The 19,982-nt window shown below is 40.3% G+C and overlaps 1 protein-coding gene across 8 annotated transcripts; it reads right to left on the bottom strand.

The window, feature by feature from the left end:
• Positions 1 to 1,842: 1,842 nt before the first annotated feature.
• tfap2b (transcription factor AP-2 beta) lies at positions 1,843 to 19,945 on the bottom strand. 8 transcript variants are annotated; one of them, XM_072695224.1, is made up of 8 exons: positions 19,865 to 19,913; positions 15,172 to 15,645; positions 13,649 to 13,725; positions 12,796 to 12,814; positions 12,073 to 12,275; positions 11,088 to 11,206; positions 10,072 to 10,213; positions 1,843 to 2,413 (listed from the first exon to the last, which is right to left on the bottom strand). In XM_072695224.1, exons 1-8 carry the CDS (start codon positions 19,910 to 19,912, stop codon positions 2,113 to 2,115), a joined length of 1,383 nt encoding a protein of 460 aa, XP_072551325.1. In that variant the 5' UTR covers position 19,913; the 3' UTR covers positions 1,843 to 2,112. The 8 variants fall into 8 exon arrangements, with proteins under 8 accessions (XP_072551325.1, XP_072551341.1, XP_072551358.1 ...); XM_072695240.1 differs by lacking the exon at positions 12,796 to 12,814 and adding an exon at positions 18,146 to 18,148 and having other exon boundaries at positions 12,073 to 12,292; positions 13,665 to 13,725; positions 19,865 to 19,912; XM_072695257.1 differs by lacking the exon at positions 12,796 to 12,814 and adding an exon at positions 18,146 to 18,148 and having other exon boundaries at positions 12,073 to 12,292; positions 13,665 to 13,716; positions 15,163 to 15,645; positions 19,865 to 19,912.
• Positions 19,946 to 19,982: the final 37 nt, after the last annotated feature.

The raw sequence follows: 19,982 nt of genomic DNA on the forward strand, positions 1-19,982 counted from the left end.
GTGTTAATCAGCACCAGCTGAGTGAGTGTGTGACTGATGGCATGTTAGAACAATTGCATTTTTTCATGTGGTAGAATAACTTTAATGTAACCTATTTGTTTTATTTTTTTTAAAGAACGGAAAGACCTAATTGAACTTCTGCACGTGTGCGTTATCGATGACCATGACTGCACGAGGAACAGCGCACACAAAAGCCGACCACCACATAACCATAGAACCTGCGTTGACGAATGGCTTTGAAAGAGACACACTTTCCCCCCAGTGATATTCTAAGTCAAGTAAGGTCAAACGAATGAATGAGTACGGGGTAGAATTTGGATTTGCTGCTCGGTATGGGGGGTGGGGTGGATTTCTCGAAATATACACCTTTAAAGAGCTTATAGAAAGGGCTTTTTTCAGGCCAGTGTGCAAAAAACGAGATGACGTCAGATACAGTAGTAGCTAGCAGTGGGACGCCTCAGTTGAACACACTGACAGTTGTCCTTAGTCCAAACCAACATTGCCACCTCTGCTGAGTGATTTCACCTGCCCAGAGCAGAGCTTGTATAGTGGCTAACAGAACACTGATATACTGGCATTCATTTACTGAGGTTTAAACCCTCTGTGTGAATACATGAATACTCTCTTCAGTGATGTGTTCAGATGAGAAACACAGCAGAATCACCAGTGATGACATCTGCACACATGCGCACACACACAGGCACGCACACACGTATATACATGCAGTCTCATGCAAAAATGTAGGAACCCCTGATCAAGCAATACATTTTGTTGATTTTCTATTCCAAATTAAGTGTATCGTATTAAAACAACATTTATTTACTAAATTTAGCATAATACTAAATTAAAAAATAACACACAAAACTGTGTTATCTGTAGAGTATGTGGCATTGTGAACTTATTTACATTTATAAGAAACCAACAACATCCAATTTGACCAGGGGTGCACAAACCTCTATCATAAGACTGTATCTATATATCGTTATGAAGGGCTATGTTCTAAAACACATAAAATAAATGAAGCCGGGAGTGAGAGATTGCGGTGCTGTACGATGATATGATCGATTCTGCTGATCTTAGAAAAAGAAAGGTTGTTCACTGAGTTTTTTGAGGTTTCAGTGCAGTGTATGTGTAATATGGGCTTGGAATATGTATGTATGTCAAATGTATTGTTCTGTAAAATAAATGTATACACTACTGTTCAAAAGTTGAAGTTTGGAATTACTGTATCGTGATGCTACTACTTCACAGTTTAACAGATTTGATTCCAGATCATATGTAGTATTTATCATTTAGATGTATTGTAAGAGGTCAAGTATAATAATATTATACTACGTTATTTTTATACATAGTAACTGTAAAAAGTAAAGTGATAATATCACAGTTATAATAACAGTAACATCCAGTGCTTTGCATTTATAACATGGTTGTCAAAGAAATATCATGTTAGAAAGAGATTAGCCATTTTAAACAATCCTAAAACATGAAACAGTCCAAATTTTCTATTGACATGGTTTAAGTTATTAAGCAAAAATTTTATTGAAATGTGACTCCACAATTTTTGGCAGTGTATTTTTGGGGTGTATATATATATTAGCGATGATTTATTTGTGACTGTGCATGATGAGTTCCTGGGCATTTGGGCATAAAGAAATGGGCATTTGCTTTATGAGACGTGAGATGTCCCGGCACACTTGTGAGCTCGTATTCCTGTCTGTGTGTGAATTACATTATAGTGTTTGTGGTAAACATTGCATTTATGATAAAATGTGTACTGTGTCTGGATAATGGTAGGCTACATTATATGTTACACACACACGAACATCCACACACTCACACACACACACACACACACACACCACATTGCATGAGCGCCACAACAGTGTTGAGTCCCAACAGTCTCATTTTCCCTTAGCATCCCTCCATCCTGCCTCCCGTCTTCTTCTCTTCTTCGTTTTTTCCCCCAACAGAATGTAAAACATAACGTCATAAATCTCGAGTACAAAGAATCTCTGGACACCGTCAAAAAATGACTCGTAAAGCTGTGCTCGTAGAGCCTCTTCCTCTTTCTACCATCATCTTCATCACTATGGCCATTCTTGTTTTTCCCCCTCATTTCCTGTGTTTCTCCTCTTTGTCAGCTCCTTTCGAGCCAGGCCCGTCGGCTGGGGTGTGGCGGTTGGAGGTCTGGTTGTTGAGGAACATCTTGTCCAGCCCCTTTAACGCCTCGGTCAGGTAGTTCTGCAGGGCGGTCAGGGCGGCACAGATGGCTGGGGAGCCGAAGCCGTGCGTGATGAAGCTGAAGTGGCTCAGGCAGCTCTGGATGCCCGGCTCCAGAATGGGCGTTGGCCGAGAATTCCCCAGTGGAGTGCGGTCCTGCGCCAACAAGTCTGTAAACTCCTTGCACAACTGCCTGAGAGTGGACGAGAGAGAAAGAGAGACAAAGACAAAGGGGAGAGAGAGAGGGAGTCAGGGAATCATCCTGTAACTAAATGCATTTCACAGTGGTCTAATAGTAGTCCAGTGTTATTCACCTTAATCTTTGTCTGATACATGTGTATCACATGCTCATTTAGCAATGACAGTAATTTCATATTTTTTTGTGAACTGAGTGAGGACTAAATAACCCGTTAACTCAAGCCACACTTGTAATAAAATTTAATGGGCAGGTGCTTCACTTCACTGTGGTCTGAGAAACGCTGAGAGATTAGACTGGCATATTCTCTTAAAGGCAACGTAACAAGGTGGACCAGATTCAAAAACATATTAGCAGATTTACCCACTTAATATAACCATGTTTTAAATAGAACCACAACTACTGAAAGAACTATTTGGATGCTTAAATAGAATCTTATAAACATTTATATTGCAACAAAAAGGGTTTGCCTATTGTAACAAGTCAAAGAACCCTATTTTTAGCACCACTTAGAACATGCTTTGCTTAGAATAATAATACTAATACTAAGTACTGCAGTAATCTTACTGTGACTGTGAATGTTTAAAATGCTAAAATAAAGTGGTAAGCATCCACCACAACTCAAAGCTACTCCTCAGAGAATGACAATATCCATTTGTACAAATGAAGCAAAATGTTGTAAAAGGTGTATTAGGGTAAGAGTTAATTATACCTGTCCTTGTTTGTGTTACCTGTTACCTATCAAATACTTATAAGCAGGTACTACTCCTACATCAACATCCCTTTTCTAAGACCTTATTAGATCCCATCACTGTGCATCCAAGCTAATTTTTAGGTTAGATATTCATTCTTGTGGCAGCGGTGAAATGCATTAAATATTAAATCATGCTGATACAGGCAAGCAGCTCGGGGTAATGTTCACATTACACATCGGAATGGGGAAAAATGTGATCTTAGTGACTCAAGTATTTCTAGAACTGCTAATCTCCTGGGAGTGTCAGCACTACAGTCTCTAGTGGTTACTCAGAATGGTGTAATAAAGAAGAAAAATCCAATGAGAGGCAGTTCTGATGTAAACACCTTGTTGATGAGAGAGATCAACAGAGAATGGCCACAGTGGTTCAGAGTGGCTGACTGAAAGGCTACAGTAACTCATAACCAGTCTAAGTACTAGATATGGCTTTTTAAACAAGACACAACGCAGGGCACCACGCTGTGAAATTGCAGTGAGCAGAAAAGCATCTCAGAATGTCGCTGGCCGATTTGACAGATGGGTCACAACAGTATAAAACCATGGCATTCCACTTTTGTCAGCCAAGAACAGAAAGTTGAGGCTGCACCCTTGTGTCAACAGGCCAGGCTGGTAGATATGGTGTAATTGTATTGGCCTTTTTAATAACACTAAATCATTGCTTGCTATTTGAGTATTGTAGCTGATCATGTGCATTCATTGATGCCCACAATTTAAGCATTTTCTAATGGCTACTTCCAAGCATTACAGCCCCCTGCCAAATGATGGTGCCCTGTGGTGTCTGACACAAAGACTTTAGTAGCAGATCCTTTACGTCCCTTCAGGTCCCTTTTGGTAGGTACAACCACTGCATACCCAGGACTCCCTACAAGACCTGTCATTTTGGAGATGTTCTGACCCATCACAATCCAACCTTTGTCAAAGTCACTAAGATTCTTATGCTTTTTTCCTGCTTCCAACACATCAACTTCAGGAACTGACTGTTCACTTGCTGCCTAACATGTACATCCACCCCTTGATGCCACTAAAACCAGTTAAAGATGTTATTCACGTAACCTGTTAGTGGCTGATGGATGATGTGAACTTCTTTTACCAGTTAACTTGTCAAATTAAGGTTGTTTTACTTGTTATTACATTCAACACAGACCCACCAATAATCATCTGTAATTTATGATAAGCTGCTATAAGACAACCACAGCACTGATTAAACAACAGCACTAAAACTGATGGATTTGGGGCAGATTAAAGAAATCTGAGCAAATATTGTACATGTATGTGTTGCACTTGTAAGAATGTGGTATTAGCAATAAGCCTGTGTTCTCTGGTGAACAGCAACAGTATCTTGAACAAATATCCAGTTCATTCTAAAATAAAAAAAAGGTTCTCTAATGGGATTCAGTTGATTGAAGTGACTGTAAAGAATATTTAATACCAGTAATATTGTTTTTTACACACTAAGAAATGAAGCCAAAAAGATACGTTTTTGGGTTCAACATCATAGAATGCATATGTTATGAAAGTTATGACAAAAATAACTTAAAATAAAAAAACACATGACAACATTACACATGAGAAACAACATGTGACTTTTTTGGGTGTGAAGCAATAAATAATTTCTGCACATTTTCACAATATATTTGTATAATCATTGTACATTTTTAATGTTTTTAACATCATGTTAATTATCTTACATAACACTGGTGTTCAGTCTTCATTATATCTATTCACAGACCACCCTAGTAAGTCTCTATGTAATAAAACCAACCGATAAAGCAATGTCAACATTGTCTTTTGCTAAAAAAAAATTAATACACCGGTGTCTATTTTATATGGTGTTAAATAATGGTAAAGAGCCCTTACCTCCTCACCTTCCCACCTCAACCCCAACTCCCCAACTCATCCAAAACGCATTACATCGAGCACCATAATTTCAGCGAGCATAGAGCTATTGCTCCACAGCTCAATACTAGGGGGCTTTATCCCCCTCTAGCCCACGCCTGGCATTAGGTTTTAGTGCCAATAGATTAATGTTTGTCTGCTCCAGAGAGACCTATTCTATTTACAATACTTCTCTACAGGGACTAGACAAGCTGTGTGTGTGCATTTGCATATCAGATCAGAACATACCTTTTAGTCCCCAGCCCATAAAATTCATATGCAAAAACTACGCTGCTTATTTGAATGTATTGTTTTTGTGCCATCACCTATTCAGTCTACAGCAGTGTAGGCCTGTCCTTTTACACTGAAGCACAGGGGTGCTTTCTGAACAAGACAGGACATACAACCAGCACAAAAATGAAAATGTGAGGTTTTAAAATGTCCATGATACATAAAACTACACAAATGTTCTAATTAGAAAAAATATGGGCCTTTTAAGATCTATGTTGGGTCTTGTTGCATTATGTTCTCAGCACTTTACTGAATATCTGAATACTGAATATGAGGTATTTAGTCTAAAAGGGGTTCATGGAGACAAGACACCATACCTCTAATGCCCGGGGCACCAGGCAATCTTAATCTGTTTTTTTTTTCAATGGAATTATCATTCCTAACTGCATGTCCATGCCAAACCCTAGCTCTAAAAAAGGATCCTTTCTTTAGCTCGGATTTCTGTCTTCTGAAACACCAAAACAGGCTTCTGAATCTGTTACGTTTTACTGATACATTTCAGGTTTGAACTAAGCACTGCAACTTGACAAGTTTAGTGTGTGCTGCAGCAGAGCAGTGCACCGTTGTCCAAAGGGTTTGACTGATTGCAGTAATAACCACCTCTTGTTTAACACTATGGCATAATTGTTCTAATAAACTAATAACAGCTATTAGTAGCAATGTTTGAGAGGTATAGTTACAGGCATAGTAGCAAAATACATAATGGAAGACATTTGTTTAGTAATTTGCGTCCTCCATTCTGCTATCAAATATTTCAACTTAAAGAGAAATTCCAATTATTTATCAAAATCTCTGCATAATTTAATAATTATAAGCAAAAAAGTCATTTCTTAAGGTTTAATATAAAAAGGTTAATTGTAGAGAAACATATTTGGCATACAGATTTTTTAAACCATGGTGGAGAAAAGAACCAAGGATTGCCATGGCTGCAACACAAATGACTGTCCAAGGAACCTTTCTTATCCAGTAAGTTTTATATGTAATTTTGATAATAGTAAAATAGTGGTAATCCTGAAAAAAATGTTTTCTTCGGGTACTAAATAATATGTTTTTGGCCAAAACCTCAATACAGAACAATGTCTCAGACATCAGGGAATGTATTCATAACCATTAGGTGTTATACTTTTTTTCTGATGGAGCTTTTAAAAGCATTAAACTTGTTTCATTCACTACTGTAAAAAAATCTGTATGTTTCTCTACCTTTCCCTCCTTAAGGAGGGGAACAGTTTTTGTTAATGTGCCTTTAAGACCAATATGTAAATGAACTTTATTTTAATTGGCTGCTCTGCACTGTAGTTTATTTCAAAAATAGCCTGGTACACCCTTTTTTACTTCAGTGTGAACAGGCATGTCTACACAGTTGTACATATGTAAATGTGTTGGTTTTTATGACATAAAAAAACAACATACTTAAACTTTATTTGCGGCTTAGTTTCTATTCTATTCTATTCTATTCAATTATATGTGCTCAAAAGTACGTTATTTAACAAAAGGGAACAATTAGTTATTTCAATATATGGCCCATTTAATAGTAATGGAATTATCATTCCTAACTGCATGTCCATGCCAAACCCTAGCTCTAAAAAAGGATCCTTTCTTTAGCTCTGATTTCTGTCTTCTGAAACACCAAAACAGGCATCTGAATCTGTTACATTTTACTGATACATTTTAGGTTTGAACTAAGCACTGCAACTTGACAAGTTTAATGTGTGCTGCAGCAGAGCAGTGCACCGTTGTCCAAAGGGTTTGACTGATTGCAGTAATAACCACCTCTTGTTTAACTTCTAACTTCTAACTTCCACTACTTGTTTAACTTCTATGAGAAGACATTCACTTATTGGTAACCATATTAACATAGTGGAAGTGCACACATCAAAAACTGATAGAATGCATGATATACTTTGTCCAAAAGTATTTCATGCATTTCCAAGCCTTGCTGGCATGCTACGCTATACTGGCTATGCACCCAATGGTGAAAGCACAAATCAGTTCCAATAAAGTCATCAAAACTGCTACTCCAGTCTACTGAGCAAGTCCTTGTATTTAAGTCAGTGCCATGAAGTCTTGAAGGTTTTTTTTTCATCTCTCTCTGATCTGCTACATATTCATGCCCGCGGTGCCGTGGGGGGGTCAAGGCTTGGAGGAAAAGTAAAGGAAAGTTCCTCATCACCCCTGCCATGACCTCTCAACATCTGACCCCTCTATGTTCTCCATGACTGTCTGCTAACAATTTAAACGTCCTTCTCACAGCCGAGCCTGCAGTGATCCTATCTGCCGCAGCTTCCCAGTGTTCCCAGACATGTTCGAAAAATCATTAACCTACAGGGTTAAAGTAATTTAAAGTCGATTAATTATGATGCTCGTAGTCATCTTAATTCGTCAGAAAACTGTGATAAACGATAAGGAAGGAACAGAGGAGAATTAAAGTCAGGAAAATCCTTATCTGCATAATGAAAGCATGATAGGAACGCCTGAGCCATGGTGGAGTGTTTGCTAGGACATGTCAAATAAAATGTTTGTAAAAGTGCAGGTTCCTAAATAGTTATTGGCTAAGGGTTACACTGTAACTGATAATAGCTTAGAACAGATAGTGTAATAATTCAGAAGTGCCATATTTTCTATATTTGTCACTAATTATATTTATGTCATCTGCATTTTATTTTTACACAACCATTTTGATTATGTTATCCCTTTATAAAGGATACATAACAGTTTTCAGTTGATGATATTGTGTATGTACACAATCTCTGTTTAAAAGGCAGACCAGGCTGAAGCACTCCTTATAACTTCACTGTGAGTGGGCGGGGCTAGACTACTTGAGGTTGCATTGGTGCATATGTGTAAATGTATTGGTAGCGAATTCAAAACATCTTGTTTACACTAAAGGGTTCATCTCAAGGGTGCGGATTTTGTCTGGCAAGTTGGGAAACCCAATGTAGATGTAGGCAACAAGAATGTTCTCACAAAATATGAGCAAAAAAAAAAATAAAGTTTAGAGATGTATTTGCAGTTTTATCCGACATATATCAATTAACATGATATTCTAATCAACATATTGCTGTAAATATTGTAGCAAATTACCACAATAACAAAGAATGGTATTGTAATAAACCACTATGCTTTTCCCTAAAAGGATTTTGCATTACATCAAATCAAAATCAGAGGGGCATGTCCACATCGCCCCCCTCTAACAAAAAAAGCTCTAGTGGTTCATCCATGTAGTTTGTCTAGTTTATTCAACCACTGTTTCATTCAAAGTATTTATGTCAGTTGAATAAAATGGCTTACATTGTTTGCTACAGGAAGTCATTATCAATTTACACTGTATGGACTGACCTGGACTGTGTTTACATAATACAACAAATTCACTTATATTTGCAAGGAAATTGTATCAATTTAGTAAATGTACACATAAATGTTAACTTTTTTATACCTTAACCTAACTAATTCAACCTAACTCAAATTTGAAAATATTTTGTCGATTTATTGTGTAAAAAGTAAGACCTTTACCATTTACTATTCTATTTATTTTCAATAGGGAAACACCTCTAATTTTTATAGAATCTTTACATTATGTGGAGGTTCTTTAATCTAAGGTTCCTTCACAGTCACGTAGTTACAAATTAACTCAATTTGAACAAAAATAATTTGCTAATTTACTAGCAAATAAAATTAGCAAAGTAAATTAGGTCTTTACCATTTCGAGTCTACAGTTCTAGGAAAAAAACTAATTAGTATAAAATATTTACTTTATGTAGAGCTTCATTAATCTAAGGGTCCTCCAAACCCTTGCAATTTATTTACAAACAAAGCTGCAAAACATGAAATGCCTTTGGCATATTAGCTATTCAGCTATTCTTATATTAGCTATTTCAGTGTTTCATGGTGACCTATCTTGGCATTATTATAAACATAAAAATGTGTTTATTACAATGTGTGTGTATTAACTAATAATCAACAGTGTTGTGAATGGACAGGCTATGCAGGGCCTTGGAATGAAACTCTTTGCATACAGAAAGATTTTCAGGGAACTTAAAGTGGTTCTTCTACAGTAACTCTTTAAGGTAGCTTTCTTTTTTTTTTAGAGTGCATCTAAAAAAGGTCATTTGTGACAGAATGGTTGAAATGTAACAACAGCAGCAGCAGCAGCAGCATCAACAACGACGACGACAACAACACTGACCCACATTCGAGCCTCAGAACAACCAGCAGTCTCGTTGTCCATTCTCTCCGCTCATTCCACAACGTTCTAATGCCCCAGGGCGCGTGCAGGGGGTTGGGTCGTAGTGGTAGTGATGGTGGGTTGGCGGGACGTGTGTGTGTGGGGGGGAAGGGGGGGGGGTGACTGACGGGACTTTGACAGACAGACTGTGAAAGGGGAGGCGAGGGAGGGAGGGAGGCATGATGACCCCCGGGGGCAGAACTTCAAGGGGAAAGCTGGCACTTTTAGACTCGAAACATTTCACTTAAACGTAATGAGTTTCTCGCGCGGTGCCAGCCCGAGACGGATAAGAGCTCAGCTCCTGACTGCCTTATTAGAAACCAGCTTAACGTGTCAGAAACCACCGAGAATCGGTGATGGATGGAGCAGATTTCTCAACATGTAGCTAAACATTTGCTCACACACTCACGGATAGGCCCGGCATGTGCACGAGCTCCACAGCCAAGGATACCATTAAAAAAGAACAAGAAGAAACAGCAACAAATGCTTTAAAACAACAGACTGAGAACGTACTTGGTGGCGAGCAGCATGTTTTTTCTCGAGTGGATCTCGTTGGGGTCTGTGTGCTGTCTGTTGAGGTACTCCGACACGGCCTTGGTGGGGAATTCAGTCTCGCAGATGTAGCCGAAGTCTCGCGCTAAATGAACAGCCTCCCCTGGAAAAACAGCAAAAGAACGTTTATTCATGTTAAACGGAAATAACTGAAATTACATAAATTAGTGGTTCTAATATATATCCATTTAAAGTAACATTAGAACACACACACATATATATATATATATATATACTAAAATTTACATTTTAGTTAATTTTAGTTTAGTTTAATCTAAATAAAACAAATCTGAAATTGTGTCTAAAATGTGAAGACATTTTTAATTTTAAGTATCCTGTAGATACTTTGTTAACTTACACTTGCAAAAATAAATTAATAAATAAATAAATAAATATTTTTTTAAATATATATATATATATATATATATATATATATATATATATATATATATATATATATATATAATATTGTTACAGTCATTAATACTACAATCATAACAAAACGACACAATGGTCAATAAAATATAATAATAAAGAATTTACATTAACTCGAATTAACTCAAAATAATGAATTATTTATATTTTTATATCTCTTTATTCATTCATTCATTCATTCCCCCACTGTCCAAAGGTTTCTGTTCACCAAAGGCTGCGAACGAGGGGTCACTCAAAATGAAAAGCAGACCACCACAATATCGGCTGCATTTCAGAAACTCATAAATATCAGATTAAGGAGGCAGGAAGAGTTCTCTGTGTAGCAGCAGAAGTGAACGCACCAGCCTGTCTTCTCTTTCTAAGCGGGGTCGCAATTTTGGTTAGATCTTGCCAGTAACTCTATGCGAAGTAACTCTGTGCCAATGAGACAAAGCCACGAACGGCAAAAAAAAGGGGGGGGGCATATGAAAGGATTTTGTAAACAAGAGAATGAACATCAGATGGGCTGCATTTCTTTTCTTTTTCATTTTTTTGGCTCCTACCTTCCACCAGTGACGTCAGCAGAGTGACGTTGGCCGCTTTGCGTCTGCCTGCAGGCAAATTCAACCCGATTTTCTCCAGCTTTTCTCTCAGAGATCTGCCTCCATTTTTCGACTTTGCCCTGAAAGCAAAATGAACATTTTTTTCTCACAAAGCCATTTATTACATTGATCATGCAACAATGTATAAACAGTCTTAGTGCACGTTAGTAATTATATATAAGTTCAGAGAAAGAATGGGCACATTAGATAACCCACATCTTACCCCATAAACCAATTTAATCCTCTACCTTGCCACCGTGTACAGTTAGAAACTGCAGCCCATTTCCTCAGCAGTGGCCATTGCAGTCACTCCTGGCTGAATATTTTTGGATAATGGACCCACTCTTAACCTGGTCCCCGGCTTCAGTCTGTAACTGCATACCTACAGTATATGGATCTGTAAGGTAGTTTCTAATTGGGTGTCTAGTGAGTGCATACACAAGGTATGTGTTTCTAATAAAGTGGCCAGTTAGTATAAACACAAGGTAGATGCTTCCAATAAAGTGTCCAGTGAGTGGAAGCACAAAGTAGGTGTTTCTAATAAAGTGGCCAGTGAGTGGAAGCACAAGGTAGGTGTTTCTAATAAAGTGGCCAGTGAGTGGAAGCACAAGGTAGGTGTTTCTAATAAAGTGGCCAGAGAGTGGAAGCACAAAGTAGGTGTTTCTAATAAAGTGGCAAGTGAGTGGCAGCACAAGACAGGTGTTTCTAATGCATTGGCCAATGAATGGAAGAACATAGCAAGTGTTTCCACGTAGGTTTGAGTGAGAGCACAATGAAGGTGTTTCTAATAAAGTGGCCAAATAGTGGAAGCACACAAATAGTGTATTCTGGTATTGTGTTTTGCTTGTGTGGGGCCAAGGAACGCAGCTCGCAGTCTGAACCCCGCCCCTACTAGATGGCTAGACAGATGTATGGCTAGGGGAGGGTTGCAGTAGGGTCAGCTAACCTGCGCAGCACGCCCCCCAGCAGCGAAGCGTTGAGGCACTCTGGGGGCGAGAGGCGCCGCTGAACTTCTCCCACCGTCACTTTGTACTTGGAGGTGGAGCTGAGGAGCGACAGGCGGCCAGGAACCGAGCAGAACACCTCGTTCACATTCAGTGTGACCCCGCCGATCAGCCCGTCCTTGCTCATCATCAGCGAGGCCACGCTCTTGTGCGGCATCGGCACTGTCAGAAACGACAGGAGAGGACTGTTAAACGCCAAATCTTGGCCTATAATATGGGAAATAATGTAGACATTACACACACAAGTATATATGTGTATTTGTAGATAAATATGACATATTATTTGTGTATAGTTTTATATAAAGACTTTTTGTATTAATATCATTTTTATACGCCGTCGAATTTAGGTTGTACACCGAGACAAAGCTCAAAGCGCGCTCTCGCGAGCCCTTCACGCAGTCCCGGTTACCGGGCTGACGGCTTCCGTCTGTTCCAGCACGCGCGCACACGCGCGCACACACGCGCACACGCACTGACTGTTTGTCGCTGCTCCGCAGCACGCGCTCTGGATTTCATAGCGTTGTTCATGAGCGGTAAACAAGGTGAAAGTGAAACAAACAGGCAAACAACGCATGCGCCCTTGTACTGCACAGATTACTACCTACACGCGGATGCCGGTCGTTAAATCATAGGGAGGCTACGATCAGAAGCGGTTGCACACGTACATTTTTACTAGACCTAAATCTCCTTCAAAGACCGCTCGTGCAGAACTCTCTGATTGTCCGCGAGCGCTCAGGACTCTGGAACTCCCCAAGTTAGGAGGGGGAAAAAAACAATAACAATTTTATTTTACTTTTATTGTCTTGTGTTATCGATTTGTTGATTGACCCGCGCTTTCGGTCACAGCACGCGCTCTCAGCGTCAAATGACGTCTCGTAATGCGCTAATGGGGTAAGGAGTGCGCAGGAGCGCGGTGGGGGGTATGGCGGAGGGGGTAATAGGGGCAAATGAGCTCCAAACGAGCTCACGAGACGCTGAAAGCCAATCCATCACAGCGGCCACTTACAGCCGCTCCGCTGGGAGACGCGCGCTCGAGTTAACTAGATTACCGGAGAAACGACTCGCGCGCACCGGGCAAATATTAACAAGAGCTCAGGGAGCCGTGCGAGCGATTACTGACAGAGAGGTTATTTTTTATTTATATATAGAGAGGCGATTTAAAAGCATGCATCCATACAGGAATGTATTATTATTAGACTATTTCACTGGTACTAGTAGTAATGTTGTTGTCATCATTAATAATAATGTAACTGCAAATAAATGTTTTTAGATAAATATAATATGTAATATTATAATTGAATATATTTTATTACAATAAAATAATTATAAGAGGTAGGAGGGCGACGAAAACATGCGTGAGTAAAGTTGTGTCTAGCAGGTGAATCCACCTGCACAGGTGTAGGTGACCTAATTTGCATATCAAATCAAACCAACCCTCTAAAGGTTCCTCTATTTTGCGCCTGCGTAAAAGAGACCTACTCCGAGGCCTGAAGTGAGTAGTAATACTAAAAATACTACAATCTTTGTGGTTTACCTTTTTTAATGACTGACTGGTCAAGAATGTTCATGCCGCTGTTGTTGGCGTCCTCCACGGCCTGCGAAAACACAGTAAACTGAAATAAGCATAAATCACAGTCCTGTTATTGTTTTAATTAAGATAAATGACAATACAACTAAAATAACAATTTATGCTAGTTGTATTTTAATACATTTTCATAGTATTTGTAGATGTAAAAACGCGGTAAAATATTTCGTTTAAGGGCAAAACTGAAAACAACGCGTCTCTTATGCTGCCATTTACTCGGGTGTCTCAGAAAGTTATTGAATTTCTTACTCTTTTCTCATTACAAGAGCCCCAAACTGACCAAGGTTCTCCTTGATCAACGTCCGTGCTGTGTAAAAAGCGGTTTAGCCGAAATGGGTTTATTCAAGTTAAATAAACACTTTATTTGAATTGATAAATCAGCTTCAAAAGTATTTTTCTGTGGAACGGACGAACCTCTTTTTTACAGTGTACAACGTTTTAAACACTACCAGTACTAAAAAACTGAACACGGAAAGAAACGAAAGCCAGAAGAACGATCAAAGCCGAGCGCTCAAGAAGAAACACTGGAGAAGCATTGCAGCTTAGCAGAAGCAGAGCATATCCAGACCAGGCTCAGCACAGTGCTCCTCTCAGGCTGTATTACAAACAGGTTTACTAGCTAAACTCAATGAGCTGAGTTGGATTTGATGGAGAGATGGGGTTTAACTTGTGTTTTCTCTCAGCGCTGGGTTTAGTCTTTAAGACCGAGGATTTGCTGGATCAAATCCAATGCCACTTTACTACCTGACAGTCTGTTCCCCTTCACTTCGCGAACGCTTTAATGTGACAGATAATCCACCAAGGTCCAATCATGCATATACAAGCACATTTATCTCCAATAATCATCTTATTAACCAAATTATTTTTTTTTCAAACATACCTGCAAAACCTAAAGCCTGCTAAAATAATTACAAACCGAAATATTCATATGTAGTTACAATATATCATTTCAAAACGAGCTCCTCAAATTCCCTTCAGTTTAATAGGGAATAATGATGATTAATGGGAGATTAAAATCTAATGAGAGGCCTGAATAATCTGTAATGGATGAATTATACAGTCTCTATAACCTCCAGTGTTTTTATGTCTACATTATTGGAGAATACGAGTCTGTCTATGGGCTTATCATATATAATCCATTTAAATACATAGAATACAAATAGAAATATGCATGTAATAAGTATAATACAAAACAGTGACAATAAAGAGTGTTTATAGCGGAAACACTATTCAGTTGCAACCACTAAACTATGCAAAACAAAACATAAAATATAAAGTATAGCAAAAAACACAACATACATTAAATGGCATCAAACAAAAATAAATAAATAAATAAAGCAGCAATAAATAAGAATAATGGTTTGAAAAAAAGAAGAACTAAAGTTCTGGAGCTTTAAATTCGTACAACACAGAGAAATAGAAGAAGACCAAAAAAACAAACCCAAACGTGACTCACGTGCGCGTCGTCCATGCCGTGAGCCAGTCCGTGCAGTAAGCCATCGCCCATTCCCGCCTCCAGCGCATGCGGCGCTGAATGCAACAGCACGTCCGGTCTGCGCACGGCGCTGTAGTCCCTGCGCGGGTCCAGCCCGGAGAGCTGCGGCAGCGCCGCGCGGGGCTGCGCAAGCAGAGAGCCGCCGCTGCCGGCGTCAGCGCCTCCGCCGTCCTGCCGCTGGCGCGAGGAGCCCCATGGGTGCTGCTGGTGTGGCTGGTGCAGCGCGTTCAGCGCGTACGGGTCGTTCACGTGAGAGTAGGGGTCCTGGCCCTGATGGTAGGGCGGCAGCGGCTGGTAGGGCGGCGGGAAGTACGGGGGCTGAAAGTCCGAGGACGGCGCGTGCGAGAGCGGCGGCGCGCTCGAATAGGGCCCCTGAGACACAGAGCCCAGCTGGGACAGGCGCGAGCTGTGGCCCGGCACCCCGTCATGACGGTCCTGCATTGAGAAAAAAAACAAATTATAAACAATGAATAATGAATATAAAGAGACGCGCTTAGAAAACAAATACAGTGTTTACAGACAGGCTTTTATTAAATAAAGCAAAATAACAGCAAAATATACAGAAAACTAAAGCAAAACAGACTTCAAAAAACAACGAATGATGTTCTGCATAATAATGTGTTTAGAAATACGTTATAAATGCATAAGGCATTTAAAAGCAAAATAACAAAATGTAGAATTAGAAAAAGACCAAAAGAAAATAAATAGCCAGTTACAAATGCATCATTATTACTTTAAATATTTGAATATATAATGCATAAATAAAATCAAATATAAAAATATGTATTTTATCTGTTTTTTTTTAAACTATTAAAACCCCTAGAAGCTGTTTTACGATTTCCTGAGCCTCTATAAAAAGTACAACAATTCTAAATATAATAAAAGTCCCTTCCACAAACGGCTTTAGAAACAGCAGTGTTGCATAAAGAGTCTGGACTAGCTTTTCCAGCTTTTGTTCAAGCATGAAAATAACAACACACCTCAGAGGAGTTTAGATAAGAGCACGATAAATGGATTTAGGAACGGGATTACTTTGGTGTTGGTTAGTTTGTGTGAAGCACGAACTGGGTCACAGAACTGAGGGGAGATGGTGGAGATGTTTCTAGGCAAAATATCCTTAGGCAAAATACGATAATACAGAGTGGAGATAGGAAGGGAGGGGGATACTGAGCAAATCTGAACGCAGATTAAATTTGGAGGCGAACAGAAGGAGCAGAGTGGTCATGAGAACAAGAACAACAACACAAAAAGAGAGAAGTTAGAGTTAAAGTGCATCACAGAAGAGACGCGAGACTGAGCGATCAGCTGGACTTACCGTGGCCGAGTAAGTGTGGACTAACATCTGGACTAAAGTCTGCTCGCCAACACACACAGTCTCTGTCTCTCTTACACACGCGCACACGCAAGGCTCGCGGAGATGAGCTGGAGAGTGCAGAAGCGCCTGCAGATGTTCCTCTCTCCGGCTGCTAACAGCTAACTCCTCATGGCTCTGTCTTTCCGCGCCTCGCGCTCTCTTTCTCTCTCTGCCTGAGTGCTGCGCGTGCCGTCCCGCCTGCCCTGCCCCGTCTGCTTGCCCCCCTCCCAGCCCCCAAAGTTACCCCTCCACCCCTCCGCGTGCTGCTACACCTCCTCGGAGTGATTGTTATTCATGACTCCTAATATCGCTGCAGTGCTTAAAGAGAAGCGCGCGAGGAGCGGCGCGCGCAGAAGTCAGAGAAAGAGAGAGAGAGAGAGAGAGAGAGAGAGAGAGAGAGAGAGAGATGGGAGGAGGAGCGATAGAGAACGAGAGAGAGAGAGAGTCAACAGGGAAGCACACGCGGTCACTGATGCTAGTTTTTTATACTACACCCCCGCGAGGACTCCCTCTCTCTCTCTCTCTCTCTCTCTCTCTCTCTCTCACACACACACACACACACACACACACACACACACACTCTTTCTTTGGGGTCTGGACTTCTCTCTTTGCCCCATTGCCCATTGTTATCCTATGGTGTTATTGTTGCGCGCGTGCAAACACACATCATTTATTTGCCCCCCGCTGAACTAAAAGAGCCAGCAGCTGGACAAAAGACTCTCTCTCTCTCCCACACACACACACACACACGCACGCCCACACTAGTGCCCCTACACACACATACACCACACCACACAAAAAAAGCTATAGGCACCTGTCCATGGGTGTCGCACCTGGGGGAACAGTGGGCCAAATTACTCAGGGCAATCAATGAAAGTGGGCTTCAAGGGTCCAGAACTAAAAAAGATTGCCCTAGTGTAAAGTTGGGGAAGGAAACACTCCACACCTGACCATACACACATGTTCCAAGTATGTGCTATATCTCAGTCCCAGACACTGACCCTAACTTTATACCATACATATACCAGTCTCAATGCTAAATAGCCATAAACACCTGCCCAGACACCATACTTTCCTTTCCCAATACTAACCATTTACTGTCTTAACCCCATGAACACCTGCCTTAGCATTGAGCAACACCATACACACACATCTCAACACCAGATTGCCATAAACACCTGTCCTAACACCACACACACACCTGTCTCAACAAGCAACCATAAACACATCACAACACCATTGCTACACTTGTCTTACCACTAATTAGCCAAAAACACCTGTCCCAACTCCATGAACACACTTCTTCCAAAATCAAATAGCCAAAAACACCTGTCCCAACACCAGACATACACCTGTTGACACCAAATACTCATAAACACCTGTTCCACCATCATGCATGCACCTGCCAGCACCAAACAGCCATAGACACATGTCCTAACACAAACACTTGTTCCAACATCATAAATACACGTCAACACTAAATACAACACCTGTCCCAGCTCAAAAAAACACTTATCATACACATGTGTTTCAACACTATGCTCACTAACCCCAATACTAACCACACACCTGCATTAACACCTGCTCCACCACTGACCATACACATCTGTCATCTTACACACATCTGTCCCAACAACACCTCTCTATAAACACTACAAACGCCTGTCCATTCCTATACTGATCCCACACGTCTTTCCCAACACTAAATACTGAAAATACACACCTGGCCTAACACCTTAATTACATATCCAATTATACATTCATCATACACATGTGTTCCAACGTGCCTTAGAACAATTAATGTCTATTCAGTCGTACACTATTTATGCACACCCTAAATATTTATACCTTGTTCATACATGCCTAATCTAATCTTAAAAACATACACGCACACACCTTAACGTATATTCACGCCTGTCTCACCACCAAACAGTGCGCCCACATTACCAAACACATTCAGCTCTCCTCTGAAAGGGGCTGCTGTGAGACTCATTGACTGACCATAATGCCCAGAACGAATGTTGAATGAACACCTACAGAGTTGCATTAATGCACGCAGACACACACGCACCCACACTCACACAGTCCAGAAGGACCCCGCTGAACCACTGCTGAACCCCTCTCTGGAAGTCACATTGCGTTCACACCGTTCGAAATCATCCTACCCCAGACGCCCCCCTAACCCTAACGAGCACGAGCAAATCTAAATCTGAACACTGAATCTGAACGCACGCGCGCCCCAATCCAGCGACAGCGACGTTTAAACTCTTTGAAATATTTAAAATGTCTAAAAAGCCCCCTGTTGTTGCACCCCTTCTTCCCCCTACACACACCACTATAAATCAGCCCGTATTATGGCCGATTTCACGCGCCCGGATCGAAGTGCTTAATTAGCTCGGGGGTCACAGGGGCTGTGAGAGAAAAGCCATGTGCGTCTCGCGAGGGCGACATCCCGTCCCGCGAGGGCCTTTACACGCGCGCGCACTCACACACACTCCCGTCCTGCCAAAAGCCAAAACAAAAACAACAACAAAAAATACCTTCACTGCTACTCACTAATATCTATCTATCTATCTATCTATCTATCTATCTATCTATCTATATATATATATAGATAGATAGATAGATAGATAGATAGATAGATAGATAGATAAATAGATATTATAAGTAAATAAAAAGTAAATTATTACATGCACATTTAAAATACAACCGCGTTGCATTTATGTGCGAAAATATAACGTATCCATATATTATGCATTTATAAAAGGAGCATTTTTATTTTTGTAAATGTGCTGTTGCTCAATATACAAGACACAAAATCCTATTTTTTTATTCTGACTGAAGTCAGCAATCAGTTAAGAAAAAATATATAAACATCAATATCAATTAATAAAAAATAAAAACAATTATATTACAAGCCTACACCTACACCTACACCTCCAATATATATATATATATATATATTTTTTTTTACATATCTGAATCCCTCGTTGGTGAGGAAATTTCCTTTTGCTGACACATCAACATTTAGACATAGTTTCAACCCTAAAGCCGAGTGAAATCAAATCAGTCTAATAATGTAACAATAATCCTCAACACGGCCGAGTAAAACCTGAGCCGAAGCCGAGTTCCTCTCTATTCCCCTATTTATCCATCAGCAGCTCTTAAACTCTCCAACTGCCCTGCTTAAAACCACCATTCAGGATAAAGTCCACACAAACCGGACCTACTACCCTTTTGCCCCCTGCATTGCCCCCACCCCCTCCTGCCCCCTGCACCGCTGTCCGGGTGCACATTTACCTCATAAATGTCTTCATACTTGACATTTTCCACGAGTTTCCACAGCATGTTCACGCGCTGCTCCCTGCACGGCGAGTGCATTCATGTGAGGAGTGGAACACTCAACTCCCTCTCTCTC

This window comes from Salminus brasiliensis, chromosome 1 (genome assembly GCF_030463535.1).
Source record: "Salminus brasiliensis chromosome 1, fSalBra1.hap2, whole genome shotgun sequence".
Taxonomy (NCBI): Eukaryota; Metazoa; Chordata; class Actinopteri; order Characiformes; family Bryconidae; genus Salminus; species Salminus brasiliensis.

Coding starts and splice junctions, on each gene's coding strand:
- tfap2b (XM_072695208.1), bottom strand. CDS start 19,945: ATGCACTCGCCGTGCAGGGAGCAGCGCGTGAACATGCTGTGGAAACTC. Junction 15,646..19,864: donor AGTATGAAGACATTTATGAG/GTAAATGTGCAC, acceptor TTCTCAATGCAG/GACCGTCATGACGGGGTGCC. Junction 11,207..12,072: donor CTGGGGGGCGTGCTGCGCAG/GTTAGCTGACCC, acceptor TTTTGCTTTCAG/GGCAAAGTCGAAAAATGGAG.